Source organism: Molothrus ater, chromosome 9, assembly GCF_012460135.2.
Source record: "Molothrus ater isolate BHLD 08-10-18 breed brown headed cowbird chromosome 9, BPBGC_Mater_1.1, whole genome shotgun sequence".
Lineage (NCBI taxonomy): Eukaryota > Metazoa > Chordata > Aves > Passeriformes > Icteridae > Molothrus > Molothrus ater.
Window position 1 is genome coordinate 11,691,778 of NC_050486.2, and position 15,116 is coordinate 11,706,893.

The following is a 15,116-nucleotide window of genomic DNA, read 5'->3' on the forward strand; positions in this document are numbered from 1 at the left end:
TAGGAGAAAAGGCATGCAGTATGCTAACTGTTTTCTCTCCTTGCCTCTCTTGAAGTGCTTGTGCATTCAATACTTTGTCCTTTTGCCATGGAGAACTTTTATATACTAAGGCTTTTTGTTGGCTTTACATATGTAACAGGCTTTTTTCTTTGTTTTAACTTGCATCAATATCAGTGCAATAACAGCTCTGGATCTCAATTTTAGATTGTTAGACACTGAGCACAGATGAAATCTTATTGTACTTAGTCTCTAAAGTATAAATTTACATTTTAACTTGGAAATAATGAAAGCCTTCAATTCTGCCCATTTAGTCCTTGCAGGCACAGCAGGTACATTTTTCTTTCTCTAACTTGCATGTGAAATTAGTTCAGCTGCTTCCTTATTCCTTTATATCTGAGAAAGCAGTTATGTGTAATCAGAATATATTTCAATCTTAGCAACAGATGATTTTGTGGCAGCAGATTATTAGCAGCTGAATGCTTCTGAAAGTTTCGTGCAAACTTTGAAGATCAGTTCCACTTCGCAGAAGTCACTCATTAAAAGCATGTATTGGAAGTTTCAACCAGCAAGATTCTCAGCATTTGGAATTGGTGATTTTCAGTGTGTAGTCAAGTAGTTTGAAAATCTGATAATAAAAAGCACATTGGATGGGATGAACTCTTACATATTTAGAAATGAATAATCCTATTAAATAATATTATGGTGTAGGAGTAATGTGCAATAAGTCAAAGTAGGATGCAGCTACTGCTCTGATTAGACATATGCTTTTGCAAAGAAATTAAAAGCTTTTTTGGAGGCTAGGTGCCATAGATATGCAAGATAAATAATTCTTCTTGTTTTTCTTTTTTTTTTTTTTAACTTTGTCAGCTGAACCCGTTGATGTGCTAAAAGCATTAGAATTTCACAATTCTCCAGAAGGAGTAACAAGAACAGCAGGATTTTGCACAAACAGAAGGAATTCAAAAGGATCGGATGTTGCTTACAGGGTTTCAAAAACTGCACAGCTGAGTGCCCCAACAAAGCAGCTGTACCCAGGTAAGATTGGCAGAAGGCTGTTACTTTTGTACATCACCTTGCTGCTTATGTTTTTATGTTCTCTAAAGCATAGCATGTAGTCCAACACCAGTAGCACAAAACACTTCTCTTGGCCCCAGAGCTGGGCCTGCATATGAATGGCAGGATGGACTCCATCCACCAAATAATTCAGGCTTTATTGGCTTCAGTTATAAAGCTCTTCATCAAATTCTGTCACTGCTGGAATTGACTTGTAAGTCATATTACCTGTTCTTTCATGATGCTATCTGATGGAAACCTTATTTGGTGGCTTTGGCAAGTCTCTGCCTGTTTCAGTAGTGCATTTAAGAGCAGTTGTGCCTCCTGGAGTAATGCTGCAGTGGGAGAAATGAGTTGTGGTTGGCCATTGCAAAATCATTCTCAGAAGTACCATCTGGTAAGAATTACCTCAGAATATCTGGGTATTTGGGGGACTAAACAAGGCTAGTTGTGGATAGCTGTGATTCCATCTTCTCTCAAATTTCTCTGAAATGAAATAGTCAAATTTTGGGAATGATTCTTTGGATGTTACAGAGAGACTTTTATTCCATTATTTTGCTATCACTTGTCACTTGACTCAAACTGTTGAGGAAAGTGATAGTAAGAATATTAAACCCAAAATCTTTGAAGATTTAAATTTTCTGTTTTGACGCATCATGTAGAGCTAGAACAAGTCATACAGAATACATAGAGATTAGAAGTGGCAAAGGAAAATACTTTCTTTTTTCTGTCCTTTAGAGTAGCAATCATATAGATATGACTCAGATCCAGAAAAGGGTGAGACATGCTTTATTTTGTAGTAATAATGTGTTCCCAGAGCAACATGAGAAACAGCTATACCCAGTTCAAGAGTAACTTACAAGTTCCCTTAACTCATCGTTTATTGTTGATGGAAGAAGATCAAAGCAAAATTCACTACAGATATAATATATATATTATTTTTCATTCACTTCCTAGGGTTTTAATATATCCTCTCAACTAAGTTGAATGGGAAATTTCCTGCTATACTTTACAGGAATAAAAAAAAAAAACAATTTTTTTGGAGGTGGTTCTTTTAATTTTTTCCTTTTCAATCTTGTGGTATAGACATCCTCTCTCCTCACCACAAGAAATCTTCATTGTTCAGATTATTCTTAAATAAATTTGAGTGATTGTGTCTCTTTTTCTTAGTGCTGTGTAGCAGTCGAAAGACTATAGATATCCAAGAGAAGATCAAGCTGTGAGATATAATTTCAGCTAAACAGTACACATTTTAATCTGTCCTATCATTGATTTCATCAGGATCTACTTACATCCATTAATTTCTCCATCTTTAAAAAAATTTAATTTATTTTATTTACCAACTTCCCAACTTGATTTCACTGACTAGTACCAGAGAGTATTCTTTTCTATGGTACAGATGCTTGTTATGTTGAGTGAAATTGTAGTCCACACTTTTAAATTAGAAGGTTGCTAAACAGAAGATGGATTAAAAAAGCAGTGAATGTGAAACTACCGTGGTTGTTTCATACTCTGTGTTATTACAGGATTTCACAATAGATTTAGAGCTACCTCTCCTACAAAGACAGGTTGAGAGAGTTGGGCTTGTTCAGCCTGGAGGAGATAAGGCTGTACCCCATTATGGGGATGGGGGAGTCTTTCAGTAACCTTTAAATACTCTTAAGTCTTTCAGTACTTAAAAGAGGCTTATAGAAAACAGGAGTAGGGACTATTTATATGGGCAGGTAATAGGACAAGGGGAAATGGCTTTAAAGTATAAGAGGAGAGAGTAGTATTGGATGTTATGAAGAAATTCTTTACTCACAGAGTGGTCCAGCACTGGAACAGTTTGCCACTAAATGTTGGGCATGCCCCAACCCTGAAAGTGTTCAAGGGCAGATTGGGTGGGGCCCTGAGCAACCTGGTCTAGTGTGTGGCATCCCCCCGTGGCAGGAGTTGGCACAAGATGAGTTTAAGGTGCCTTTCAATCCAAACCATTTTTTGATTGTATGATTTTCAAGTTATGTTTTTAAGAACAATTAAGGTTTACTTTTCAGGAATTAAAGTGAGATCAGAAAGAAAAAAAAAAAAGACACAGAAAATGTTCCTAATATAATTTTTTTATGTACTCATTTTTGAGAATTAGAAAACCCTGCATTTTTTATGCTGGATCCTATGTGCTTATAGAAAAAATGGAAAAATGGTTTCATATTTTCTGAATTTATAGCTGTATATATCATTTTGTTTGCAGGTGGAAGTTTTCCAGAAGATTTTTCAATATTAATGACAGTAAAACCTAAAAAGGGTATTCAGTCTTTCCTTTTGTCTATCTACAATGAACAAGGAATTCAGCAAGTAGGTGTTGAAGTTGGTAGATCCCCTGTCTTCCTGTTTGAAGATCAAAATGGAAAACCTGCCCCAGAAGACTATCCTCTTTTCAGGACAGTCAACATCGCTGATGGCAAGTAAGTGGAGAATTTTTAAATGAAGAACATATTGCAGACCACTGTATATGTGATTATCTATTTACAAACAGTTTCCTTAAATATTTCAATTTGTCAGTAACATTGTTTCTAGCTAGTTGGACTGGTGTAGTACAAAATTAGAGAAGCTTTGCAGCAGAATACAGTTCCAGCTCCAAATGGTACATACAGCTATAAATGAAAGAAACCAGCTTATCTGCCATTTTTATAAATTAAGAGTGAAGAAATAGTAATAGAAGTTGATCCAACCCAAACTAAACCTATGAATATTCTTTCTGTGCAATACACAAAGAAGCTGTTTTCAAAAAGTCTCAAGGAATAATCTCACTAAAAGAAATGTCTGGTCCACTTAAAGGTGGTAGGCAGTATGAAGACAAGTTGACAAGACAGCACAGAATTTCTTCTATCCAGAGCCAAACCAGCAGATAAATAAAATAGTTTGAAATTCCTATGTATAAGGAAATCAGGAAAGAATAAGGATTTTTACTGTACCCTCAGTATAGGAATGAATCTCAAATACCTGTTGCATTAGTAATGCAGTTGTTAGTTTTTTGTAGCTTTGTAGACAAGCAATCATTCTCTGGGAATGTCATTCCAGTGCTTGTAAAAGGACATTCATTCTTTCAAAGGCTTTTTATTTGCTATGCTGCAGTCCAAGAGGAGCAACCACAGTCTTCAGAGATACACAGAAGTAAATTTACTAAAGCAAATTAAAACAACTCAGTGAGGAAGGGCAAAAATTGAAATAAAATTAAATATGTTTATAAAGCAATAAAGAGGAAAAAAAAAATTAATTGTCTGCTTGGCCTAGTATTACCAGACAATGAAATTATATGATGAAACCTAGACTTGATTCATTTCCCTAGCAGAAGGAGTGATAAAAAAAGCAGCATTTTTTAAATAGACTTTTGCTAAATAACAAAGCTTTGGCATAGAATTTAATCCAAAATGTTGATAAACTAGCTGAAATGAAGAAATAAAAATGAACTTGGTTTGGTACAATTTTCTACCCTGAGACTATACAACTTCTAAATCAACTGGAGTCAATCCTAGGCACAGTGAGCTATGATTTTATGCTTTCAGCTTCTACACACTTTCAAAAGATAAGCCAACAATTTTCTTCTGACTCAGCTGTTTTGTGAAGGATCTAGGACAACAATCTTCATCTCAAACTGAGATATATTTAAAAAGTGTGAACAGTGTAATGTGCCTGAGGATGCATGGCCAGTTTGCTTTTATAATGATAGTGTTTAACAGCATTCCAGAGAAAACATGGAATTATAGTTCTGGCTCAGTGATACTGTTTAGCAGTCAGATTCCATTAGCTTCAAGGTGTTCCTTTTGATACACAGACACTCTTTGTAACAATGATCTAAGCTTTCTCTCTGATTTAGGCAACCCTAATGCCTAAATGGCACAAATGCCAACTAAAATAATTTGATTCCAGCCTTCCTCTTACCCGTCATTATTATGACATATTTTACATTTTTTGCCCTGGTCTATCAAAGATTCTTTAACCTTTAACTCCATGGTGGATTACAGAGTGGTCTGCTTTTGTTCTTAAACATTTGTCATAGCAGAGAAGCTCATAAAATTAACGTAGTCTGTCATGATTATTCATAAAGTCTCATAAAGAACATAGTAGAGTTGGGCAAAACATACAAAACTTTATTCTCACATGTCTCTAAAATAAAGTCACTTGTCTATACTCTGAATCACTTCATTCACTTTTTGGTGAATATTATGTAGGCGATGCTATTGCTGCAGGAATAGTGCCAAGTATTTGTAAATATATTTATCTAGAAAAGTATCTATGTTGGAACTGTTTGTATGTATTTCTCTATAGCTATGGTATACCTTCAAGTATGTAAAAGAACATGCTAAAATTCTAATGGTTGATCACAGAGGAAAAATAGTGAATTGTAAATAATAAATAATAACCTGCTGGGTTAATTATATTTGCACCAGTAATTTGGAAAATCAAACACATTCATAAAAAAGAATCTTCTGTCATATTGTTCAGTCTATTAAAATATAAACTGTGCACTGACATCTAATTTGAGTTTGGTGATGTTCTCTGGTTAAAGCTGCAGAGAACCTCAGCTTGAGCTTCACCTTTCTGAGGGTGTTCACAATGAGCTGTGGATCAGACCCCTTTGTGCTGAGGGACAGAATGTATAGAGCAGGTAGTCAAAGCACTTTGTACACTTGTGTATGTGTAGAAGAAAGAAATAAAAGGAGACATTTTAAGTTTTATCTGTGAATTAATTGGTGCACCATCTCCTATAAACTGATTTGATAAGAACATGATGACCTAGTTTTAAAAACATAAATTACGATGTTGGGTTTTTTTAATAGGTGGCATCGAGTAGCTATCAGTGTGGAGAAAAAGAGTGTTACAATGATTGTTGACTGTAACAAAAAAACTACAAAACCACTTGACAGAAGTGACAAAACAGTTGTGGACACCAATGGCATCACTGTCTTTGGAACCAGGATTCTGGATGAAGAAGTTTTTGAGGTACGAATCAATAATGAACAAATTGAATTGAGGTTTTTTTGTATTGAGCAAGTTACTTAATGCAAACCAGAATAATTTTTTAGGTCAAATGCTGGTATAATGTACAAACTTTGATTTATAGAACCTGTTAGGATAGGCTGAAATAAAAGAGAAGTAAAACAGGGAGGAGTACAGTTGGAAGATTTGGTGCATTTTTCTGTCCTTTTTGTTGTATCTGGAAGGGAGTTGCTTTTTTTGTCTTTCTGCCTAATATTGAGATACCTGAGGTATTTGGGAGAATTAATCAGGGAAAGCTGTGTAGTATGATACTAAATCATTTTCTTTCTGTATCTCTTAAGCATTTGCAGATATATGTGTGTGCTAACAGTATTTGAGAGCAGGGGAGAAGGACCTGGAAAGTTTTCTGTGTAATATGAATCTGCTAAAGTGTTTATCCCACCTATTACTCTTTCCAGTAAATGGAACATACTTTGGCAATAAGGACATATATGTTTCCATCATTTACTGGCCAAGAAGTACATATAGGAAGGGTAAAATGCCTTTAAGGAAGTAAGTAAATGCCAATCATGAGGCCTTTCTGGGTAGAATCCTTATGTCAATAATTATTTTTACAGACTAATTATGAAACTTCTTAAATCTGTACTACTGAATTTCTTTTATAACATTGTTATACAATGGTTAAAATTGAAAAATTTAAATTAAAAATAAAAAAAATAAAGATTGGTAGTTATTTCATTTACAGAACATCTGTGCTCTATAAATGTCCACAGTTTTAATCCTAGCTTTAAGCAGAACATATGCTCGAGAAGCTGCATAGGTATCAAGAGGGGAAATAGGAATTTTGAGTGTAGCATTGTAGCATTGTTATCTTTGTTTTCCATGGACATGATGAATTGTGGGCCTTTTGAATACAGAAATTTCTGGGGTGATTTAGTGGATCAAGCAGTATGATATGTTTGGTATTTGCAGCCTAATTCACCTGTAGTCCCCAATACAGTTTGCACATCTGAGGAACATTATTTTCTGTTTGAAGATGAATTCCACAGTTGCCTCTGTCTGGGATGTGACAAGGATTTTTTGGTCTCCTCATAGAATAATTACTTTAAATTTTCATTTTTATTTCTTTCTTAGGTGAGAAACCAGCTTCCCCAATATTTGTTTGACAATAAACTGTCAAAAACGTGTGCAATGTGAATATGCATAAGTAAAAAAGATTTCAGAGAAAAAGAAAATTAGATAAACCTTTTTTTTAGTGTTTTCCACGGGATTTTAGATTTTCATAGAAGCTAAAGCAGCAAGGTCTGGCTAGTTCTTGCAAACTTTGTAACCATTTTAAAAGTTTTCAAGCAGGGAAATGCACAATAGATAAACACCGATGATTGATTGGTTTGTTTAACTCAGTGCAATCACTAAATAAAAATATCTGTCTGAAGTTTCAGAGGTGCTGAAATAGTCATACATATCTGTTTGGAAAAATTTTTTTTACGATATGTGTGTAAAGGGAGATATTTATTTTATCATTTACCCCAAAAGATGGGAAGGGATGTGGTAGAATGCAATTATTTTTTGGTGCAACTGTTGAAAGAGTCAGTAAAGTTGGATGAAGACATAACTTAGCAAATTGAAATTAGCACTTAAATCAGAATTATCAGATTAATTGATGAAAATCAAAAATAACCCTGCATTTTTCTTGAAGTCAAAACTGTGTGAAGTCAAAGTGGACACAAGGATATAACTTTACGGAATTTGCTGGAATGAATTAAAATTACTTTTCTCCAAGGGTGTTGTCAGTTGTGGAAGGAGGAAAAGGAAAGTAGTGCTAGCTGGTTCTCTGCCAGATTTTTTTTTTCTGACATCTGGTACACTGACATGGCAAGTCAGTGTTTCAATTCCAGCTGAGACCCACTAAGAAGGAGGCTTTGGACTCACAAAAAAAATTGTGCAGCTGTCTGTAAGGTCAGTTAAGTGGCTGAATCTTAAGATTCAGTACTGAGAACAGCAACATTTCTACCTTTTTTAGCCTCACTGTACATTTCTGAATGTCTTCATTGATTAGGTCTTACTCAACAGAGTGCACCTCTCTTCTCTTTTTTTATTCAGAGAAATTACTTACAGTCTTACAAGGCTGTTCTTGAAATTGGTGGGGGTTTAGATTAAGTCTCAACTCTTACTTAAATTAGAAGCTTGCAATCCTTGCTTTTGGGATAGGTTTCTGTTTTCTTTGTTACTGTACAACCACCATGGAATAATTTATACCTATGTTCAATTATCTGAATCTATATGTAAAAATGTTCATGTTGAAATTAGGATGTATCCCAAAATTTAAAAAATACTTGGCCATATACATTTTTAATGGATCATAGAACCACAGAATACCCTGAGTTGGAAGGCACCCACAAGGATAATCGAGTCCAGCTCCTGGCCCTGCACAGGACACCCCAGGAATCACACCCTGTACCTGAGGGCATTGTCCAAATGCTTCTTGTGCTCTGTCAGGCTGGTGCTGTGACCACTGCCCTGAGGAGCCGGTTCCAGTGCCCATCCATCCCTTAGGTGAAGAACCTTTTCCTGATAGTCAACCTAAACCTCCCTTGGCACAGCTCCAGCCCATTCCCTCAGCTCCTGTCACTGTCACCACAGAGCCGAGATCAGTCCCTGCCCCTTCTCTTCCTCTCTCAAGGAAGTTGGAGACTGAATGAGGTCTCACCTCTGTCTCCTTTTCTCCAGGGAGAACAAGCCAAGTGACCTCTGTCCTAAGTCTGGCCAAACAAAACATAATCTAGTTCATGTTGAGTTTATCTACTGTTTTTTGCTCTCTAAACAACATTCTTTTTGTTTTATTAACAACAATTTATCCATCACTTAGCTACTGGTGCTACAATTTCTAAAGTTTAGTGCTGTTTCCTGAAATCTATCCCTGCTTGACCGTGACATGATTGTGTGTTAAATGTTCTGTTTTTCTTATTCATGGCAGCTCAGAATGACTTTTGCTGATTTCACGGATCTCCTTGTTCATGTTTCTGTGTTATGAGCCCTGCTGTATCTTGAGACCACAATAGTCACTGAAGATACACATAACACAATGTGTCTTATTTTCTGGGCAGGAAATTCCAGAAGTTATCTGGTCATGACATTAGACTTAACTGTTTAAGACATAAAACTGTTTACTACAGACTTCTTATATGACACGTGCAGCCTTTGTTAGCTTAAATGTAGGAAGCCCCTAAAAACAATTACTTTTTGCTCAGAGTGTCAGAAGGATTAATATTGTATCCATGCATCACAGGGGTCATCTTATCTTGGGTGATAGTGATATTTTTCTCATAACAAGCCAAGGCTTTGGTAGGAACAGGAACAGTAGAGCACTCTTCAATCTCCTCAAATGAATGGAAATTTAAAATGAGGAAATTATAACCCTAGATACATACAATGAACTCTTATTCTTTATTGACCTACTAATTGAATATGATACTATTTCTTTCTGGTCTTGTACCAATGTGTGCAGCAGAACACAACTGCACCAAGCCCCATTGCATCTCTAAGGTAACTCACTCCCATTGAAAGCAGCTGTATACAAATGAGTCCAAAACAGGTATCATTACATTATTCTGACCTCCTCACGACTTGATTGTATCTTTTGCTTTAACATATTTGCATGGATCATTCATTTAGAAGCTTCAGAACAAATATTGTTCCTGTGAGGAATATTTCACATTTACTTTAAAACAATGTTACATCTCAGTGGCTCTAATATTCTTCTCTTTTTTTTTAATTGTGTTATTTTAAGTTTCTAATACAAGACTTAACTAAATTAAGTTCTTGGCCATTTCCATTTCCTTTTCTTTTATTTTTGTTCTTAATATTAACCTCTGTTTTCTAGGCAGTTGTTCTCTGTTCTAACTCTAGCAGTAACACAAGAATATGTAATAGCACACTGGCAAATTTTAAGTGCTTACATTTTAATGAGTGTGACATGACCTCATGATATAACTTTCCTATGATGATCAATAATTTCTGACTAAGTAAGCATTCTGGGTGTCCAGAGATCAGGTAGATCACTGAAAGAAGAAAGGGCCAATTAGTGTCCTGAGAACATAATAAATTGCTGCCAAATTCACTGGTTTTGTATATCCAAAACACAAAATATTCTTTGGTAAGTTTACCTACTGGTTCTAAAGCTAAGAGGCATTTTTTTTTAGTAGTGCTGTCAGAGAGATTCTGGTTTAGCTGTAAAAGCAAGAAAAAAATTATCTAAAGTGTTTTCTAAATCTAGTGGGCAGTTGTGTATTTTATGTCAGAAAATTCCAATTTGGAGTTGCCTGCTGCTCATTCCTGAATATAAGTGCTAATCTGAGATTTTATGACATTGTGCTTTGTTAATATGGAAATCAATATGATGTTAAAAGCAAGATAGTGAATTCAGCAAGCACTAAGCATCAGGTGCATACAAATGATGAAAAGCAAATTATAAACCGTGAATGCATCTTAAAATAATAAAATTATGCTGTCTAGAAACTGTATTATTATTAACTGCCAAATTATGAGACCTTCATTTACACTGCTAAGCCCTTGCTCACTGAAGTGAATCTTTTGATATCAGTGGAACTAATTTGTAAATGCTTGTTTTTGAAAGACTGTCACAACATTCCTCAAACTTTTATATGTGTCTTTTGAAATTAATGTCTTCTGTGTTTTCAAATACATATTGCAAGAACAGCTGGTTTGTAAGTGCTTGCTGCAAAGAAGAGAATTCCCAAAATGCAAATGAAAAAAAAATTTAAAAAAGGAAAAATAAAAAAGCAAGAAAAAATGAGTGAGATGCTGGTACATGGCACCTAGTAAAGGAATTTTGAATTGTATCCATTGAAATATGTTTGTAGCTTACATGTTTTGAAACATTGAAATATGTTTGTAGCTTACATAAGAATCTTTTTATTCTTTGCCAGCTTTAAGGATTTGTCACTCCTCATTTACTCCTGTTGGTGTGAACAATCCAAGTTTTTTATAAGTATTTTATAATAACTTAAGACCTAACAGAGTCTTTATGCAGATATTTCTCTATAGACACCTTTTTTCCTTCAAAACACCACACATCAGACCAATACCATAAATTTTTAGACACTTTGCTGTAAACTAATAAAACAAGACAAAACCTGATGTATGAGAGTCTTATTTAAAGCCCGTGAAAGCTTTAACAGTGCAGAGTTTATGGATTAAATCCTTGCAGTAATACTTGTTAATAAAGGGTTTAGATTTTGATACTAGGCATTAATCTGTTCTCATGAAAAAAACAGTAAAACACTTGTGTGCTGGATGGGATTCCTATTTAAAGGAGTAGGAATAGCTGAGTGAGCAAGTGGAGCAGCTGGAGATAGGCTGAGTGCCCTGCAGCAGTGTGGGTGAGCCAGCAGCTGAGGACCTGTCCCTCACATACCTGTGAGCATGGGCAGCCCCAGAGTGCACGTGCAGATTTTTCAGGGGAAAATACTTAGAATCAGTGTTTTAGATATCAACACCAAAGTCGACAACTTGAGCACTGAGAAGTAAAAAGAAAACTAACACCAACCAAAAGTAAAGCAAAGCAGACAATTCTTTCATTTCAGAGGCACCTCATAAAAAAATCAGGGTTTCTTACAAAAGCTTTATATTTGGCTTGTTTGGATTTACTTTATTCTTTTTTATCTCAAAGAATGGTGATCTGGTGTTTATTAATTTTTTACAGTATTTCCAAATTTATGTTCAATGAGCAAAGGTAAATCCGGTTTCCCTTTCTTCTTTTTGGAAGCAGGAGGGGGAAAGAAGAAGAGGGCAAAGTTCTGGTAATTCATTGGAATTCAAGTTCATTCTCAAGGAATCTTCCCAAAAAACAAAGGAATGGTCATTTAACAAAACTGTCTGTAATTACATTTAAAATTAACAACCTGGGATCCAAGAATGCTGCATGCTGCATCAGCTTCAAAAGATTTAACAGATAGGATTTATTATCACCTAATTTATTATTGTGTCTAATACATTTCAGTTTTAAACAAGAGATGTAAATAAGATTTAAAAAATACATGAAAATGTAAGAGACCTGTAGGTCTTTTATCTAGAAAATAGGATGTCCTTGGGCACACGTGCACGCCTGTGTCTATGTACACTTGCTGTTGCATAGGCATTGTAGTAAAAATCTAATCTCTCAGCCAAGAATTGCAGTTGACTTTGTGAACAGCTATGTGTGGAAGGTCAAAAATTATAACTGGCATATCAACCTATTTCCTAACTAAGCTGAATTTATCCTTCTATAAGCATGGTATTCAAAGAATCAAGAAGACATTGATTTCTGTGGAAACTTTGACCTGTGCAGTATTCTGCTTTCACAGTTTATTGCTTTTACAGTGCTTCAGTTTGGCAGGCTCTAAATGTCTTTCTCCAGCTATATTGTACAATGGGCCTGGGTTATGGAATATTATATTAAAAGCTCCTGGAATTCCTCAATCCCTCAAATCTTTGCAGGAAGATTAAATGAATTCTGCAGCAGGTTTTTCTAAATTCTATAGTAATAATATCCATGCTGTCTAGACTTTTGTTCTTTGGAGTCTATAGCTGTACTGTCACATAACTAATTAGAGAAAGTTGGCACAAATACAGGTTGGGGTATTTGTGCTGATTGCTGCTATCTACTGAAAAACTCACTTTGTAATTTCAGGCTTTAGCCATAACATGAAAATGAAAGATATTGATTTTGTTCTTCTGAGTTGATTTAGTGCCTAGCACTGCTTTTGTTTTGCTTTTATCAAAATTTACGTAAATATCTTTAAAATTTAATTCTCCTTATAAGCACATAAGACGTAGTAACGTTATCCAGTGTGAATCATGAAGATGTATTTTGCTAATTCTAACCATCACACTCTAGTTAAAGAAAGTATTTTTGAACCTCAAATATATAAATTAGTCATTTAAGTAATTGCTGGGGATTTTTTTCTTTGTTTGGTTTGTGTTTTTTTCTCCCTGCAGAGCTTCTGAAGTAATGCTTACCTGCTATTCCCTGGACAAAATAACTTTCCCCTGGCAGGGTTATTGTTTTATTAAAATTCTTGTAAAAGAGATATCCCTAAATCTGCCCCTGAACTGTTTGACTTTCTTGTGGAACTAGAGAACAACTAGACCATTAAAATTTTACAGACTGGAAGAAAACAGTAATTTCTGCACTGATTTCTTCATACAGTTCCCTTACCTCCTTCTATGAATTCATACTTTTGCTATTTTAACAATGTGGCTGTTGATAGTAGAGGTGTCTTTTTCAATGATGAACTTTCAATGGGGAACTTTTAGGTAATAAATAGACTATAAATGGACTACTTTATGGTTGTAATTCCCTAATACACCATATTGAGAAAACATTAGTAAGATTACCTAGTTAGAAGGAAAAGAGAATGTTTCAAGAAGACAGATATCTAAAACATTTTATTAAGTCAATTAAGGTAATAAGCAGCTATTAGCATTTATTGATATAACAATAATTAGTCAGGCCCTTAATGATTTATGTCATTGAGAAAATCTGACACCATATCTAACTGGAAATTTTCTTTGTTCCTATTTCTGCTGTGGAATCTTAGGAAGACTCCAAAAATTTGGAATCACAGGTAGCAAATATTACCACAAGGCTAACTAAAGTGATAATTACATGAAGATGTAGCCAAAATTGGAAAGAGAACTTGTTCGTTTACTGCTTTCCTGCAAATTTGGTGTGCATTTCTTTTTTTGCTATTCAACACTGGATTTTTCTAGTGTTGTGCTGTTTTCATATCAAAGCTATTTTTCCAGTGCAGATACCTCACTTTGTGCATTACTGCTTTGAGTTTTTCAGCAAGTCCTGGAAGTGTACATGCACATAAATTTTCTTATTCCAGGACGTCACTGTGGAATGTCTGTGAGATTCACAGAGGAATTTTCAATGAATGAATTCAGCACACTCTTCTCATTCTTAGCTGGGCTGTTCCTTGTAGTAGAACAGTTGATGTGAGTGAATGTGTGTGCAGTTGTTCCAGCAGGCGTGAGTTCTACTGATTTGAGCATATTCTCCTTCTGCCTCTCTAGCCTGGTTCTCCACACTGGCTCTGGCATGCAACAAAGTGAATAGTTCCTCAATCACAACAACTCCTTTTAGTACTCTTGGAGGATTCTGCAAAGAATAACTTATCTGGTGGGGTACCTCTTAGAAGGAATCCTTCTGTACCATGCTTTCACACTAGGTATAATTGGTGGACAAGATATTTTATCTTGGCTCAGGCAGATTTTATCATATAACCATGAGGCTGATTCAAAAGTCTCTAGTTTTAGTTATGAGCATATCTCTGAAATAAAGAGGAATGAAAATGTTCATAGACTTTAACTATTTTTATTCCATATTACAATGAATTATTAAACTGTGCATTGCCTTTGTGAGTTATATGTTGACTTTGACAATAACTGCGTGCCTTTTTCTAGAAGGAATTTAGGATCCAAACTAAATATTAAGATTTAAAATTTACTTCCAAACTGCTTGTATGGTTAATGTTATATAGAATACCTTGCTCATCTTTCTTATCTCTAATTAGCAAGTTCCATTAAATATTTGACAAACCACTGTTTAAAATACACTGCTTTAAGCATTATCCAGGAAAAAAAATTGTTACAAGGCAGAAGGTTATGATTCTCAAAAGTGAACTAGGCTTTTAGAACTTTTTGGGGCAAGTTAAGCATGCAGTTTGTTACAGGTATTAATATGAAAAGTGGCTGTGTATGTCTGCCTGACACCTCACCACAGGTTCTCTGTGTCTGCCTTCTGCTGCCATCCCACTTACCTCTGACACCAAAGCGTGCTGGATGACTGGCTCAGCAGAGATCTGGAAGGCTTTACCTCTATAGCATGCTACATAGCAACTTCCAACTTTGAAATTGCCCGAGCAGTCTTTGCCAACAGATGTGGTTGTGAAATTTTCATAGAGAAGGAAGAACTAGTCTTTTGACCATAGGCTTTTGTACTTCCTTTTTTTCCTCTATGCACTTTTCCGAGTACTTAAGGATGCTCAAGTGTATTTGTACATTTTAATCTATTT

The 15,116-nt window shown here is 35.2% G+C and overlaps 1 protein-coding gene across 2 annotated transcripts in view; it reads left to right on the forward strand.

The window, feature by feature from the left end:
* The window catches only part of COL11A1 (collagen type XI alpha 1 chain), a 125,666-nt gene that overhangs the window by 13,657 nt on the left and 96,893 nt on the right, over positions 1-15,116 (forward strand). For both annotated transcript variants that reach the window (XM_036387659.2, XM_036387660.2), the window contains exons 2-4: positions 868-1,035; positions 3,284-3,497; positions 5,874-6,036. In XM_036387659.2, the coding sequence (XP_036243552.1) occupies positions 868-1,035; positions 3,284-3,497; positions 5,874-6,036 (545 nt within the window). The remainder of the gene's footprint in view (positions 1-867; positions 1,036-3,283; positions 3,498-5,873; positions 6,037-15,116) is intronic.